This window comes from Cryptomeria japonica, chromosome 7 (genome assembly GCF_030272615.1).
Source record: "Cryptomeria japonica chromosome 7, Sugi_1.0, whole genome shotgun sequence".
NCBI classification, from domain to species: Eukaryota; Viridiplantae; Streptophyta; class Pinopsida; order Cupressales; family Cupressaceae; genus Cryptomeria; species Cryptomeria japonica.
The window spans coordinates 527482832-527500794 of NC_081411.1; the positions used below are offsets into that span (position 1 = coordinate 527482832).

Below are 17963 nucleotides of genomic sequence, written 5' to 3' on the forward strand. Positions count from 1 at the left end.
TTTTCCATATAAGGCAACCCCTAGGAAAGTTAGAATTTGCAAATACAATATGCATAGCCAAGAAGAGCATGCTCGAGAAATTTCCAAAAATAATTTGGATCCTAAATATCATAGAGATTTTTAGTTTTGAAGAAATAGAGCATTTGGATCATCATTGCTTAAGGAGAAGCAATTTCAAGAAGGGTGGACTGTCATGCCCCCTTTTTGAGCTAAAGAAATAAATAATAATTTCACTTAAGTTACCAAAATAACTTTATGCTATTTTCATCAAAAGACGACTTATGTTTTATTATTAAAAATTTGTTTTTAAAAGAGGGTTATTAAATTGTTGCTAGGATTGAGGTCCAAAAGTAATGTTTAATTAAATGAACTTATTAGAAACTTTTTAAAATAAGTTTTTGGAGGGAAAAGAGAAAATGAAAATAATATTAAATTATTATTCCCTCTAGTGCCTATATGAGGAAGAGCTGAGTATAGAAGTTTTCCCATTGATAATATCAAAAATTATTTTAGAGTTTGAGCATTTTGTTCATCTCTACACCCGGCGATGAAAACCTTTTGATGTAGAAATTTGGAGAATGAAAAACCTTTCAATTTCCTTTTCAGATTGGACGATGGAAACACTTCAATTCATTTAGTAATTCTAGTAATTCCATCTAGGAATTACAATTGTGTTGATTGTAACCAAAAGTTTTCCAATTTTTGTTATTCGATTGTGTGTGATTTATAGACTATATTATAGTTTGGTGCAATTTTTTAAAATTGTGTGTTTGGCTTTACCATGGCTGGCTATGCTTTTGTCCCAGCCATAACATTTGATAGTCTTGAATATATAGATATATATGTGTATGTATGTATGTTCTTGTACCGGTACCCAAGGGAAAAGTATTGTTGTATAACAATTATATACATACATACATACATACATACATGTATGTGTGTATGTATGTACACACACACATATACATACATACATACATATACACACACATATACATACATACATACATATACACACACACACACACAAAGAATAGTGATACTCATAATTGCCAAAAAATAGAAATATTTAAATACCTCATATTCATAATTTGAGAAAAAAGAAAATACTTAAGTCTTCAAATGCCATTACCCAATGAAAACTCAAATTACAATTGATATTTAATATTCATATCCTTCTTCATTAGAAGCATCAAGGCAACATCAACATTGGCTCAATTTCATTTGAACTACAATCAATTGGATTGCCACTCCCACTAGTTGTGTCAAGTGCAGAAGCTGGTTCAATTTTATTTTGCAAACATTTGACAAAGTGTCAAATCATTAACAATACAAGGAAAGTGATTTCACAAAACATAAACAAACAGTTGCTACATATGCATAATGTAAATCAATTGAATCAATGTCATTAATGCTAATATAAAGTTTACTAACCCCGTGTTCATAGGCACAACTCACAAATGCAACTAAAATAATATTTAATTGCTTGATTGCTGGCATATTTTGATATAAGATAAAGCTGGGACTGGATGCATAAAGGAAATGGCAGAGTGAAACTGAGGTTTTAATGTGTCAAACTACACTTGGGTACGGCCCCAAGTACTGCTTGGGCACCCGGGTTTGCTGTGGGTCCTTCACATAAGGACCTTATAGCAAATCCGGGTGCCCAGGAATTACCATGGCTGTACTTGGACTGTAACCATACCAGGACCCAGGTTTTACCAGCAGTACCTGGTAACATAGGTTTGTGGTAATTTGAGAGGAACATAGGGACTACCATGCCTAAGATTTTTCTGGTCCCAACCCTTATTTAATACTTAATGTTGTTCAAATCACTAAGGGTGTTGATTATTATCATTGAATAATTTTTATTGAACTTATCTTGGTCGCCATACCTTGAAAGAAGCCACAATTCAATATTTTAAGGCTGCTGCTCCAACAAAGGCCTTAATACTTCTTAATTTGGCTATCGTACACCTATAACTCAGCCATTGCATCTTTGGGAAAAGTAATTCCTGTAAGTGGGGCCCTTTGGTCTATGAAAATATTCTAATAACTATTTATTACAGGTGATTTCTAATATTATTGCAGTAGATGGTCATTTTCAGTTTATATTTATGATTAATCTTGGTATTGCCTATATACACCAGCAATGATAAAATAATCTTGATATTGATTGCTTTGTCATTTTTAATGTGGTTTACCACTAAAAGGGATATAGTATTTGAATTTTGATTTCAATATTGTAGCTCTGGATGCCATTGCCGCTACAACATTAGAAATGACTTTCACTTTCAACATTATTATTTCTAATGTTAATCTTTGCAGTTTTTTGCCAGATTTAGTATTTGTGATTGTTTTGGAAGGCTTTCTCTTAGAACCAATTTCATTCACTTTTAGTTTCAATTGTAAGTCATTTGGAAGGCTTGCTGCTGAATTAAGCTTTTCTTTACTTCCAAATTTTGTAATTGCTGCAACATTGAGTTGTGCGGCTTGCTGTCAACAAGTATTTTATTAATTATATCATTTTAACCCTTTCACCGTATGCTCTCTTAACTTGCCCACATTGTGATCTGAATGATTGATAGGTTTTAAGGCCATGCTTGTTAATGTGAAAGTGAAATATTAGAAAAATTTCAGTTCGAGACATTACTTAATGAGTGGAGTGTATACATGCAAGTTTGCTGCACAATTTATGGCCATCTTGTTGTGTCGTATTCACACATCGCCCCATTGCAAATGGGGACCCCTACTTTTTTCTGCCTTCTAGGATATTGGTAGAGTTTTTTGTTATTAACCTCTGCATTGAAGAGGTGTAGTTTCTCAAGTGGTCAAGAGCTAATCAAGTTAAGTCTCTCTCTCTCTCGATTAAGTGAGGTCAGTCAGTTTTCAAGGCTTTCAAAATGAATGATTTACATCTTTTGCTTGCAAAACTAGGGATGAAATGCTAAATTTGGCTAAGGCATTAAAATTTCCTTTGATTGTCTAGATCAGCAACTAAGGCATTGACAGTCACTTCCTTTTCTCTATGGCATTGACAGTCACTTCCTTTGACCTCATAGAAGCCCCGATCAACATAGAAAACCTTTTGATCAAGGATGAGCATTTGATGTTTTTGCAGCGATTCAATCCTTGCAATGGAGCAATTTGAACCATTTATGATTATCACTTTGTTTGATCATCATCTTTGGATGGCAAGATGTGAGATGAGGTTTCAATTTGAGTGTGGTAGGCAAGGAGGTTTGAAAAGCCGAGTTAGTTGGATGAAATTTGACTTAGTATAGGACACTTCCTTTGCCCTCTCAAAAGTCCTAAAAACTTCCATTGCCACCTAGAAAGTCTGAAAAACTTCCTTTGACACTTGAAAAGCTCGAAATTTTGCCTTTGCTCTCTATGGATCACAAATTATTTCCTTTGCTAAGCGATGTCTTCCAATCACCGATCTGGCCTAGAATATATTTTTGACTTCTTAGAGGTCTCATTTGGGCACAAAGAGTTATTTTGAAGATTAATTGATGATAGTAAATAGAAGAGCTTGAGCAAATGGAGCAAGAATCTTGAGCATTTCTTGTGCCTTGTCATAAATACAACCTTTCCTTTTGCCATTGACATGAATGATTGGCACGAGGATTGAAACCAAAGATTGAATCAAGCAAGATTTTGGTGAGAGCAAGCTGGAAAATAGCTATTTAAGATGACTTCCATTGCCACTCAAATAGTCCGAAATCCTTCCATTGCCACTCAAGAAGTCTGAAATTCTTCCATTGCCTCCCAAATAGTCCGAAACTTTTCCTTTGTCACTTAGAAAGTACAAAATACTTCCATTGCCACTTCAAAAGTCCGATGCACTTCCTTTGCTCCTCAATAAGTCCAAAATCCTCCTTGTAATCATGCCAAGCAACGATAGGTAATGAGGTTTATTAGCGCCAAGGGTATGATTTTAAAGTTTTAAGGAAAATTTTCAATTGTGCATACAAGTTGGCTTCCTAGAGGATTGGAATTTTTTTTATAGAAGATACAAAGCAAGTCGGCTGTGTATAAAAGTAAAGAGGTACGATTCAGGGAGGCATATATATAAGAAAGGTGCTAAGTAACATTTCAACAATCAGCAAATTTATTTCAAAGCGATTTAAGGAGCAGATTGGAGTGCAAAATAAAGGAGCAGATCTGTGAATATATATGGAAAAACTTGAAATCAGACCTGATGCAAACTTGTTGAGGCCTTCTATTATCCGATTTGAAAGTGTTTTTTTTTTATCATTTCTCAGACCTGATGACGTGTTTTTTTGATGTTAGCGCCTAACACAATATAAACTTGCCTAACGGTCACTTCACTCTTTCTTGATCAAAGTACAATTGTATGCTAAGATTGCCATGAGTTCAAACAATCGACTCCAAGGTTCCTTTTCATGATGGATGTGACTCAGTTGGCCTGATGTGATGTGTTGCTAATCCAAGGGGACTTACGTTTTGATCGTTCTTTCACTTCTTTGCTGTGGCTGGAACTTCATCATCGGATATAGCAATTTTGTGATGCTTCTGCTTAAATTGAAATGAACTGAAAATAAAGGGGAAAGGGTTAGAAGGATCTGAATCTACTCCTAAGGGCAGTGATATCAATAGATAATGCTTTAGTGGACTAATTCCAAATAAACCAAGCTCTGCTTGGCCAAGTTTAACTACAACTCCGCAAGAACCGTTGCAATCTTTTGAGGATGTTGAAGGATTTTCACATTGAGAAAGTGCATTTGAATACCCAACAAGGTGCAATCCAAACGACTGTTCACAATCAAACTTAGCACAAATTTGGTGGCTCTGGCTAACTTGACATTGCAACTTATAATCAACAAGATGCAAAAAGTATGAGCCATGGAAATTCATCAAACAACATTACATTCTCCATTGAAATCAAAGCACTATATTACTTCTACTCTAAGTGAGGAAGGTGAAACCATGCAAGTTATGAAATATAACTTAAGTGAACATCATCAGAGAACAATGCATCATTGTTATTATCTCAAAAACTTATCACAACAATTTCATACAAATCTCCCTCTCTTTACAATTGAGGGGGGTCACCCCTTTATATATGCTTCATGCCTTGGCTACATGCAAACCCTGATTAGGGTTTTCCCAAAAAGATTCCCCACACATGATGTAATAAGGTGGGAATCTACAATAAATGCCCATGATGCCCATATACAATTAATTACAATCCTACCAAAAATGGCACCCATAAAGCATTAATTAACCATTACATTCAAAAAGTGCCCATTATGCAATGAATGCACCCTCATGCAAGAGATCGCCCATTGTGCAATAAAGATTCCTCCATGCAAAACTGCTCACACTGCCATAAATGCCCATCATCCCTCATGCGACGACTGCATACAAAAGAATCAGCCATAATGCCTTAAATGTGATGGCTACATGCAAAAAGATGCTCCACTACGTCAGCATGCGTTGACCTGGATGCCACTTAGCAAGAAATCCTTGGAGAGAGAAAATTTAATCCAGGAAATTTTTTCTTGAAATTTTGAATTTACCCTATCTTGGAGGAGATTTATTTATTGATTTTACACATCTATCTTTTAGGAACTTTCCAAAATTAGGGTTCTAGGGTCCAGGAGGTAAAACTCTTTCATGAATCCAAATCTGAAATTTTTTTGAAATTTGGATGAATTTTGATGCCCAAAAATGGATTTTTCAAATTTTTTCCCGAGGGGGAATTTTTCTTCCAATTCATCCTTGACCTTCATATTTCCATGCCTTGGAGTTTTTCTCTTCAAGCCTGGGCGTGAAATCCATCATGCGAAGGAAATTTCAATTTCCTTGACTCCCCCTATCTAGCACTTCAATGCACACTTGGGCGCCAAAATCATCATGTGGAGGAAATTTGAAGTTTTTTAACTTTTCCATGGCACCTTTGGATTAGCGCCCATTCTCAAACTTGGGCACTGATTCCATGCAGTCAAGGAAAAGCTTTAGAAGAATTCCTCCACCCCTTCACTTTAGTGCTCTCCATTCTTCTTGGGCGCCATTTTGGCAATGTGGTGGAATTTGACTCGTTTCACTTTATCCATGACCCCATTCATTTGGTGCCTGACTCCTGACTTGGGCGCTAAAATGCTAGGGTGGAGGAACTTGTATTTCTTGCTTTTCGAGGACACCCCTTTCCTAGCGCTCTTCTTCCAACCGCGGCACCAAATCACCTACATGATGGAATTTTGCCTTTTCAAACTTTTCCATGGCACCTTGGTTTTGGCGCTCTGGCTTCATCTTGGGCTTAAATTTCATAGCAAGGTGGAATTTTCAACTTGAAGACCTTTTCCATGCCACCCTCCATTTGGTGCCCATGACCTGCTTTGGGCGCTATTTTGGCACCGTGGAGGAAAACTTGGTGCGGAGGAAAATTCCTCCGCACCACCTTTCTAGCGCCCTTCTTTCTCCTTAGGCGCTAAAACACCATGGCCAAGGAATGATGTGATTTTCCTTCTTGACACCCATTTAGCGCTCATTCTAGACTTGGTCATTTTTTCTTGGGCGATGGATTCTGGCTTGTTATTTCCCAAACAAAGTTATTTTTGCACACCTCCGGATTAGGATGCCATTTTGGATCAAGGTGATTTTTTTCATTGCTAGACTTAGAATATTTTCAATGCTTTTTACTTCTAGAAGGGGAATCCACACTCAACCAGTTTTCTTGATCACTTCGCCTGCTTTTTTGACTTTCCAAAAATAGACTTCCCAAAATAGCAAGTGTTCGAAATGTTAAGATTTAGGCAAAACAGGTCAAGAAAGTACTTACTAAATATAGAAACTTACTAAAAATAGTATGTTTGATTTTTGGCAAAATTAGACCAATTCGGGAGGTAGTGAAATCCCTAAAAAATAGGAACTTTCTAAAAATAGAAAGTTGCTCAGAATTTACTCAAATTTCACGGGTAGGTTCCTTAAAGGGCCCCGATTCCAATGCAACGCTGGGTTTTCAAAAAACCTAAAGGATAGGCCTTAAATCCAAGTTTGAAGGATGAAACCCTAAAACGGATAAAACAGGCTCCAGACTTTTCCAAATTTGCTCAAACAAGCTGCAGACTTGATCAATTTGACCCCCAAACACTTGCAAAACGAGGAGATTGACGAGACTCTCGTGAAAAGACCCAACAAACAAAGCCAAAAGCCCGAGAGGGCCTAAAAAGTAGGGGGTCCCCATTTGCAATGGGGCGATGTGTGAAAACGTCACAACAAGACCTGAGTGAATTTCACAAGTAGATATAAGGTGAATTTCATCAGATTCCTAGGGTAAATTCCTTCCATTTTGTGGCAAGTTTATGGATTAGGAAATGTGCGAGCTCGTGAAGGTTGATTTGGTGTGATTTTGGAGACATTTTCACCATTTTCAGGGCCTGATTAGGTGCGAGTTTCAAGATTGCAGAGGCATTTTCAGACCCGCGGATGTCATTTCTAGATTTGTGATGAGATGTTTAAGGCATGAGAAGGGAGTAAAGACTTCTTGGTTTATCATGAATCTCTCTTATTCTCAGTTTTATTGCATCTATGTATAGATTTAATTCATCAATATGATTCATTCTTTTTCTTTTTCAGGTTTGAGACTAGCAATGAAATGCATGGAGTATAAGGATAAAGGAGAAACAACAAAGACATGTTCCACACACTCAAGTCAAGGAATTTTCTACATTCCAAGGCAAGTCAACTTCATCACAACTTCATCACAACTTCAAGGAAGACAAATTCAAGACATTCAAGGAGGATGCAAGAAGTTTCAAAGGATAACAAGAGGAATCTAAGCTCAAAACAAAGGATTTCACAACTACACCAAGGTATTCGAGTCAAAGACAAGGAATTTCCAGATCAAACATCATCAAGGAGAGAACAAAGTGAATTCCCTAACATTAGGATGAGATACAAACCATTACAAAGGATTCCAAGCATCACGAGGAATGTCCAAGGAAGGAATCAAGATGTCCAGGATCAATGCAAGATATCATAAGGAATTCCCAACGTTTAGAAGTGAAATGCAAGTGTGATCGAGGAAAAGTGATAAGTTAAGCAAAGCTAGAAAATTGATCAAAGATGATACAAATTGGGAATATGATCTATCACCATCATCAAACAATCGGAAATGTTGAATGTCTAGAGATATTGCTCAATCTCAAACACTTTGTGATGATGTAGTTGATGGGGTGTCCTATTCATCACCAACCAATCAAGGATTCCATGCCAACATGTCTAGATGCGATGCACTTGACTCACCCATGGGGGCACAAACTCTAGTGTACCTACCCTCATTATGTATTGGTCAAATATTCCAGAGAGGACATGTGTCCAAATATTGTAATTATTTCATTGGCTAAGAAGATTTTGTTCTAACAAACCCTAATTAGGGTTTCATCTTATAATCTTGGCCATTGATATGGATTCAATCCAAGCCATTCATTTGTAAGGGGAGCACTATAAAAGGCTTCTCTCTCTCATTTGTAAGGGTTAATAGTTTAGAAATAGTTAATAGTTCAACCTTAGTGAGTAGTTGATAGATGTTAGATAACAAGCAGTTAGACTTAGAATAGAGTAGGAGAAGAAGAAATTGTTGCTAAGGCTTGTAAATGGATATACTCTTTTCATCGAAGATATGTTGAAATGTGTTATTTCAACAAGCCAGATGGTTTCTATTTCTCATTTGCTATCAAGTTGATTAGATGAATGGAAGGAATTGTGAATGATTAATGATGAAATTCATATATCCATACCACTAGTGATTTGCTGATTGTAAGTTTGCCTTGTGTGATCAATTGAAATTCTTAAACGAGCTTAACTTCAATTGCTATTCACACTTTGATATGCATTGCCTTGATGGTATCTTTGTTGTTGATAGTGATTAGAACATCACGTACCTACCTTAGGAGATCGCACTAGCTTTGTGGAGTTGTTCGTTGATGGCAAAGCAGAGCTCAGTTGAATTCATCCTATTGTTCACTGTCTCTTGCATTCTTAGGATTAGATTAGACTCCTTGAACCTTATGTCTTTTGCCCTTTTATTTCCAAGCAAATAGTTTGAATCTAAGTTCCAGCAACATCCAAACGTTCAACATTCAGTTATTCAACCCAAGTCCCCTTGGATTACCAGCAATCACATCAACCATTGAGCTTATCCATGAGTGACGACCTGAAAGTAGAAACCTTGGAGTTGTCTCATTTGATCGCGAAGCATAGCATTTGAGAGACTTTATTCAAGAGAGGATAAGATACCTTGGTATTTTATTCTATGTTTGATTGTGCATAAAAAACACATCAACATGTCTATTTCTTGCATTCCTGTTGAAGTTACTTAATTTTTTCATCTTGAAGTTTCTTTCAGAATCTATTTTACATTTCCTTTCTTTGATTTGATATGTGAAGAGACAAATCAGAATTGAAATCAAGATGAAAGCTCTTGGGATACTACCTTCCCTTGAAGATTGGTTCCATTCTTTCATTTTGAAACTTTTTCCATAGTTTAAGTTTCTTTGTACTTATTAGCTCTTCCTTTTCTCTTCCCAGCTGTGATAAGTAAATCAGACTGAAAGGTACGTTAATTATAAACAAAGGTAAAATTTAAGGCATTGAAAACTTTCTTCAAGTCTAAAATTCCAACTTGATTTTTTTTGACTGGTTGACTGGTAAGGAGACCCTTGTTTTGAATAAAAATCTTAGGCTGAAAATCAAATATGTAATACTTATTTACAAGATAAATTGAACACTCTTGTAGTGTTGTCCTCTTTCTTCTTTGTGGGATCGACTCCAGTGATGTATTCTGTAGAACATGCTGCTTCTAACCTGTGATCTATTAATTTCAGAGAATGGTTTTCCTTTGTGCTTATTTTACGTAGTTGCAAATTTTTTTTTAGTAGTGGCTATGCAGTACTTGAAATGGAGTTGATATAGATGCTTTATTAGCCTCATTATGTTTGAACTTGTTATTTCCAGGGAATCAAGAGAGGAATATTTCCAGATTTTGCTGTCAGGGTAAAAAGTGAATTTTTTGTGAGCCAAAATCATAGGGTCACTCCTTCAAATGAGATTCCAAAAAGGTGCATAATCAAAGCTCTGCAGGATTCAAACAAGAAACCAGATTCTGATTTTTTCATCTCTGGAGATGAAAATGATGATTTTTCAGAGGCAAATAACACAAAATTGAAGAAAAAGAAGAAGGGCAAGCATCGCCCTTTTATGGAATCATATGGAAGCATCTCCATGCCATCAGATGTTGATAATGAAACAAATGTGTCAGATTTGGAATTCTCTGACACACATGTTACTTTGGAAGAGGAAGATGCAAATGATACAGTACCAGACTTATCTTCAGAGGAACTTATTAAGGATCCTAAGCATCTTCTGGTCCAAGTTCTCGATAAGTTAGAGGCTGTACGATTACATGCATTGGCCTTGGAGCAGTGGAATGCTGTGCGCCTAAAAGAATGTGACAGGTGAGGGAATACAAGAAGGAAATTGTATTATTGAATTCTTTTGCATGTAATTAGAATTTGTTTTCATAGGTGGTCACTCCAGCTTGTTCATACTTAGAGAAGTGGCCACTCTAGATAATGATGGAGAATCAGTATCCAGATCAGAGAAATGAATGTATTATGAGCCGAGCCAAAACCATGCTGTAAGTGTTTTGAACCCAACATAGATAGGGAAATGAACTTTAAACAGAAATTTGTAATGGAACAAAAGCTTAAACAACAGTGGAAATCTGAAACTAATTATGCTACAAAACATGAACATATGTAGCGTCTGAAATCTGAAAATCTGTTATAAAATTGAAAAGTTGAAACTGTTGGAAACAAAACTCTGGTTTTTTCTGGAAAACTAAAATCTGCAATTGCTGTCACAATATGAAATCTGACTGAATTCATATTTTGCCCCCAAAACTGCAAAAACTTAACAGAACTTAATATTGCTGGAAAATATGGTAAGACAGTTTATAAAGAGGAGAGGATTTTCCTGAGAGGGCATGGACCTCAAATTAGGCCACAGATTTTCCAAGAGCAGTTTGGACTCTGCCCTTGTCCAACACTAGAGATGTAGAGTTACGTGCTACCACTTCTGTCAAAACATAACCTTCCATTCAAGGCCACAAGCCTCTTTATAGAATTTACCATAAAAAGAACTATTTATACATACCTATCAAATCCTATCAAACAACTTAGATATATCAAATGTAGAATCCAAATCCAGAAGTGTGGCTATCTTCCCACTATCCCCCAGAAGGTATAATAAGTAATAACCAATATAAGATGATTAAATGAATGAGGAAAAATGTATTGGAGTGTATTTTAGAGTTTTGGTGGCACACCACATGTCCAGTGTATGGTTTACTTCTCTTTGAATTTTTTCAAGGGGAAATTGGTCAGCAATTTCTCATTGGCCAGAAATGGCCTAAGCAATGAGAAATTCTTTGAGAAACAAATTAACAATTGTCTTTCTCCAGATAATTTTTCCCTGTCAGTTTGCGGAACTTAACCCAAAATTATTTCTGATTGTGTATAAGCTCATTTGCTTTCAGATTTCAAGTAGAAAAAAAAATATTCTTATTCAGAGCAGATCAAATGATGGCAATTCTTTCCTTGGGTTGAAGCCAACTTGTGTAATATATTAGAAAAAAACCGGCTTTATTCATGAACCATCACTTAGGCATTCCCAATTCTTTGTTTTGATTGTTAAATCCCCATCGGTCATTGACCTTTGGCTTAGTGCCACAATCAAAGGGTAAGTTTTGTGTGAAATCCATTTGGGACTTGTACCCAACCTGATCCATAAGGGTATATGAGTTAGATGTGGTATTTTACCAAATTTCAATACTTTATCATGCCCCCTTCATGCTTTTACAGCTTTACCATTTCAGCTTATCCAAAACAACATAAATGTCAATATCAGATGCTCTGTACTTTTTTGTAAGTTTAGTGGACTACATGAATTTTAAAGTTGATAGACTCAGTGAGTGCTTGCCAAGTCAGCGGATACTTGCTAGATTTTTTGTTTGGCAAGTAACTCACCAAAAAACTCGTAGGGAATTTTAGCGAGTTTTTTCAAAAAATTCGGCAAGTCCTTGCCCAAACAATTTTTTTTTATAAACAAAAATGTGCCAAATACCTAATTTCTCCCTGAAGTGAAAAATTGTGAAAGTGGTGTGCAACATGAAGTTTTGTGTGGTTTCAAAGGCCTTAATTTGGGCTTGGTGGCAGGGGTGCTTTCCCTTGATCCTGCCTTGCATTGCAACAAGGAATGCACCAGGGGCATTGCCTCTCAATCCCATTGGGGGTGCTGCCCTTGAACCTCTATGAGGGGCATTTCCCCTTGATCCAGTTGGGGGCATTGCCCCCAAACTCCCATGAGGGACACTACCCCTCAACCCCATTGGAGTTTCCACTCCTAGACCCCCACTAGTTATTGGGAGCTCTTCGTCATATAAGAAATTTGATTACAATTAGAGCATTTGAGAGTGGAGATTGAAAATCGACAACTTGGACAATTATCTTTATCACTACCATAATATATCATTGATCAATGATAAAGTATCATACTATTTGTATCAAAGATTCAAATGCCATTATTATCATAAAATACAATACAATCTTCAGCTTTGCACAAGAAAGGTAGACAATTAGAGGAGGTCATTGATTTGGTTGAGTTAGAGCCACAAAAATAGCCTTCAACGTCGAGCAAGGAGCTGCAACAGAGTGCAAGGATTGGAAACTGTCCCCAAGTTTTCACTAGACTAGTGAAGAGGAAGATGTATAATGTTGTAATATGCAATTTATGAATAATGATGATGATTTTCAAAGACAATGATCATAAATTCATGATTGTTGCCAGCTAACTGTTGTATCAGGATTCCGCATGATGATGTGATTTTGTACAAAATTGGTATTCAAGTGAATCAACTTTAATTGAAAACACTTTTGTTCTCATTTATGGACTTATAGGATATATTTTGTCATTGAATTTTGCAAAGAAATATTTTAAAATAAATTTAAGCAATTTTTTAAGTTGCTGAGTTTTTTGCAGGGTTTTTGCTGAGCCACTAATTTTGGCTCTGCTGAGTTTTTGCTGAGTCTGAATCTGCCAACTATGTTTTATATTATCTTCATCTAGCTTCAAGTGTGTGGGAAGAATCAAGTGTAAGTTTTGTCTTAAACAATTGGTGCTCTTGCCAGCTAAGAAGCTGCACCCTATTGGGATTTGTTCGTAATGTCCTCGTCTTTTGTGTTGATCCAGTTATATCCAATATTTGAGCCTATTGCAAGATGGATGTAGGCCCATAAATCTGCATGTGAGAGCTTTATTGGATATGTCTATGTTACTTAGAATCGCTTCTAAATGTCAAATGCTAAACTCACTGATTCCTATCATGTTTAACCATGTAAAATCACAAAATCTGAGTTTTGATCACTTTCTACAATGATCTATGATTAGATTCTTCAACATTAAATCTCCTGTTAGCACTGACTTCTACAGCATTGTGTTGAATAGAAGATGCATAACATAAAAAGCTTTTGTTAAAACTGTGTAAATTTAATTTTCATCAACATTTTGGATCGCACTCCATGATCTCATTGCCCTGATCCTAATGATGACTCACAGAGTGTGAATCTGAACCAATGATGAAAATTAAATGTACAAAGTTTTTACCAGATGCTTTTTACGTTATCACATGGACTGTCAAAACCTCATGCTCTTTATAGAAGATACATTTCAAATTCAATCACAATAATTATGAACCATTTCATAAGAACCTTCAAAACCTCATGCTCTTTATAGAAGATACATTTCAAATTCAATCACAATAATTATGAACCATTTCATAAGAACCTGCAGCTAAACTGAATAAATTACAAATAAATTGAATTAAGAAATTATATAAATTGCTCAAGAACTTGATATCTTAATTTGGTTGATGAAAGAAAATGTTGGAGTTTTGAATGTTTCCTTAGTGCAAGGAATAAGTTTGACCATTCGATGTGGCCTGGTGCTTGTTTCCACTCAGGTCAGATCTAATGTGCTTTTGATTACTGACTTAGTGAGATGTGCCTTCTGGTGTTTCCTATTTTGCCACCTTGTGTAGTTGCTCATAGGACACTATGCAACCTTTCTCTTGTAAATAGTTTTTGAAGTAGTGTTTTCAAGCAGCCATGAATCCCATGATAGACAAAGGGGATGACTTGGCCCTACTATAACCCCCTCACACATAAAATGATATTCTACTAAAATAAAACTTTATTGAGCGAAGAAAATTGTAAGTACAAAAGTCGAAGTACGTTATCAAGGATATAAGAGGTATCAATGAGTGTTCCAGTGATATGAGAACTTTGAATAGCTGCGGAAGGTTCCAAATATGTTATATTCTGATTTTAATTGAGCCCTCTGAATTTATAAAGTTGATTTTGTCTGTAGGTTTTATCATATCAGTGCAACAAATCTCATACAGTATGCAGCTTTGCGGTCAATGGATGTTCAGCAACTTCAAGAAGCTCTCTCCATAATTGGCTTGTCAAATCTAGAGGGGATAAATGCACACATCATGGCAAGTCTAACGTCAATTATCCAGATCTTGCAGAATCTTACCCATGTATCTTCCAAAACCAAGAGGGAAATAAGCTTTGACAATGAGGTCCAGTCTCCTACTATTGAGGTTTCAAATAAAAACAATCCTACAAGCAACCTGCAAAGTTCAGTTCTAAATTCTAATAGACAATATGGAGAAATTGCATATCTTGCAATGAAAAGTCATGCATGCCATAATGCAGAACTACTTCTTGGATCATCTGTTGAGGGAAGGAAGACTCGTATTATGGTCACAGTTGGTAGTGAATCTGCAGACGATGAAAAACTTATTTACAATCTAATTAAATCTGGAGTAAATGTAATTCGAATAAATTGTGCACATGATAATCCAGATATATGGAGGCATATAATTAAACGTGTAAGAGATTGTTCTCAGATGCTAGAAAAACCATGTAGGGTTCTGATGGATCTAGCAGGGCCAAAGCTAAGAACCGGTCCTTTCAAGCCTGGTCCAAATATCAAGAAGATTAAACCAATGAAAGATGCCAAAGGAGCTGTTCTTACTCCAGCATTAGTTTGGATTTCTCCTTCTGGAGTGGCTCCTCCAATCCATAGATCTCCTGATGCTGTGCTGCCATTGAACGATAAGAACTGGATCAGAAACCTAGAGGTTGGTGATGTGCTAAATTTTTCAGATGCCAGAGGCAAAAAACGGTGCCTGAAGATTTCTGAGAAGTTCCCCACATCATCTGAAGTTGGTTGTTGGGCTGAATGCTATGAGACGAGCTATGTGGAATCAGGCACAGAGTTACGTATTAAAGGAAAGAAAGGGAAAATTGGCAGTGGAAAAGTAGCTGAACTTCCCAACGTTGACAATTATGTTCAAGTTAAAGCGGGTGATTTGCTTGTTATAATAAGAGAACCATGCTTAGCTCCATCCAAAATATCAAATGATGATCTAGTGTGCCCTCAGAAGGTAACTTGCTCTCTGGGTTTACTCTTTGATTCAGTCCAGCCTGGTGAACCAATTGAGTTTGATGATGGGAAGATTCGAGGTGTTATTCGAGGTGTTAAAATATCCGAAATTTGTGTGGAAATTACACATACAGGTGAAAAGGTATCAAAGCTAGGTCCTGAAAAATCTATTAATGTACCAAAAAGCAACTTGCGTTTTGGAGGACTTACTGTTAAGGATTTACTAGATCTAGATTTTATTGCTGCAAATGCAGACATGGTTGGTGTCTCTTTTGTCAATGATGTCAATGATGTCAGAATGCTTCAACAAGAGCTCAACAAGAGGAATCTCAAAAAATTAGGAATTGTTTTGAAGATTGAGACCCATGGAGGCTTTGAAAGACTTCCACTTCTATTATTGCAGGCAATGCAGTCTCCAAATCCACTAGGTGTGATGATTGCAAGGGGAGATCTGGCTGTTGAGTGTGGATGGGAGAGATTGGCAGAGCTGCAGGAAGAAATTTTGTCAATTTGTGAAGCTGCCCATATACCAGCAATTTGGGCAACCCAGGTATTGGAAAGCCTTGCTAAGTCAGGACTACCGACAAGAGCAGAAATTACAGATGCTGCTGTAGGTGGCAGGTAAATAATATTCTAGCAATTGACAATAGAGTGCCTTGCATGTTATTCATATCCAGTGTCTTGCACAGCATCTATCAACAACACCACACACACACACAATAATGTTTCTTGTCCTCCTGGCAGGTGTTCCCATGCATTTGCAATACTTGTGCATCAGTTAAACTGTAAAGGAATTTAGGAGTTGCAAACTGTTATCAGCCTTTAATTATCTTTTTAACATGATTTATATTTTTGATATGCAGGGCTGATTGTGTTATGTTGAACAAAGGGAAGCATATTGTAAAAGCAGTTTCAACCTTGGATTCTATATTGAGAAACACTTGTAATCAGCAACCTCGTATGAAAGCTGTTTTGAAACCGCTCTTACTTTCTAGCCTTTTCTGAAACATGGAAATAACCATAGCTTCTGTATTGTGGTGGTCTCTTGCTGTACAGTATATTGTCACAAATCCTTTGTATTTTCATCTAGGCAGAAGCAGTTTTGGATAGTTCTTATGCTAGAATGTATAATATTTAAGGGATACAAAGAATTGGATCAAAGTAGAATCAAATACAATGAGAGAAACTGCAAGACTGAAGTTAGTGAAAAGCATCTGGTTGCAATTTACCTCTGTACAAAACCATCCTTTTTGGGCCTTGAGTTTGCTTAAGCCCTTAAAATGTATATTTCTTTAAGCAAAAGAGAGTATATTAGCAAATATCGATTCTATGGGAATTGAATGCAAACAGATTTTTATAGAAAGAATTTAGAAAGAACCCCAGTTTTGGGGACCTTTGATTGAAGCTCTAATGACCAATTTTTTGCTGTGATTTTCCAACGGTTAATACCATGAACCAAATCATGCATACCGTTGACCTATTTGAGGGGTTATGTTTGCACCCAGTGGCGGAACCAACCTCTTAGAAAGAAAATAGAAAATCATTTAAGGCCACCAGGCTATCATAAACATCTGTTAAAAGTTTTTGGTTTTCATCCATACATGTCGTTTATGTGCAAGCATAATTGATTTTGAAGGATAATCTTTTTAACAGGTGAATTTGTTAAGGGATTCTTTTCTTTTATGGGGGGTTTGATTATTATGATGAGAGATGTTATAAATAGGGATTTTGGGAAAAGTATTTTTTGAACAAATGATCATAACAATGACTAACTCTTTGAATCAAATTATTTTGTACTTTCACTTGTTTCGCAGGACCTACCAAATGACTCAGTTAACCATAATAATAGTTATGTGATTTGAAATCATCTTTGATTAATTCCAAAAGGTTACTTAATTTCCCAAGTTACTGATATTTTAAAAATATTTTTTCCCATGTCTTACTTTCAATAATAATATGATACCATAAATATTATCAATTAGTTAAATTGAAAATTGAAGTAGATCTTAAATGAAATTTTAAAAATAATCTAAATAATTTTTAATTTTGAAGTGTAGAAACAAGAGGATGCAATTGAAAGTGATCAACCATTCGGAGCAAAAGGTGGAAGGCGATGATAAGATTTCATTCAGGAGAATATAGAGAAGAAGACATGAACTGGGTCAAACTAGGTCAAAGCTTATATGGCTTCATAACTTCTTCACAAGCTATAATTTTGGCTTCACAAGAAGTTCCGATCATGATTTTGAATGAGGATATTGAACCAACACTTGAAAAGATATAATGAGTTTTTGGTAGATCCCTTGCTTTGGTCAAATCCATCAAATTTGGAGTTAGTACCCCATTGAGCTTTTCCCCTCAACAAGGCAAAACTTCTATCCCAACGGGGGTTTTAGTCTTATTTGATTCAACAAAGGAAAGTT

At 36.2% G+C, this 17963-nt stretch overlaps 1 protein-coding gene across 5 annotated transcripts in view; it reads left to right on the forward strand.

The window, feature by feature from the left end:
* The window catches only part of LOC131072400 (plastidial pyruvate kinase 4, chloroplastic), a 115226-nt gene extending 98090 nt beyond the window's left edge, over window positions 1–17136 (forward strand). For all 5 annotated transcript variants that reach the window (XM_058008533.2, XM_058008535.2, XM_059209377.1 and 2 more), the window contains 3 exons: window positions 9985–10484; window positions 14455–16161; window positions 16404–17136. In XM_058008533.2, the coding sequence (XP_057864516.1) occupies window positions 9985–10484; window positions 14455–16161; window positions 16404–16545 (2349 nt within the window). In that variant the 3' untranslated portion in view covers window positions 16546–17136. The remainder of the gene's footprint in view (window positions 1–9984; window positions 10485–14454; window positions 16162–16403) is intronic.
* The last annotated feature ends 827 nt before the right edge of the window (window positions 17137–17963 follow it).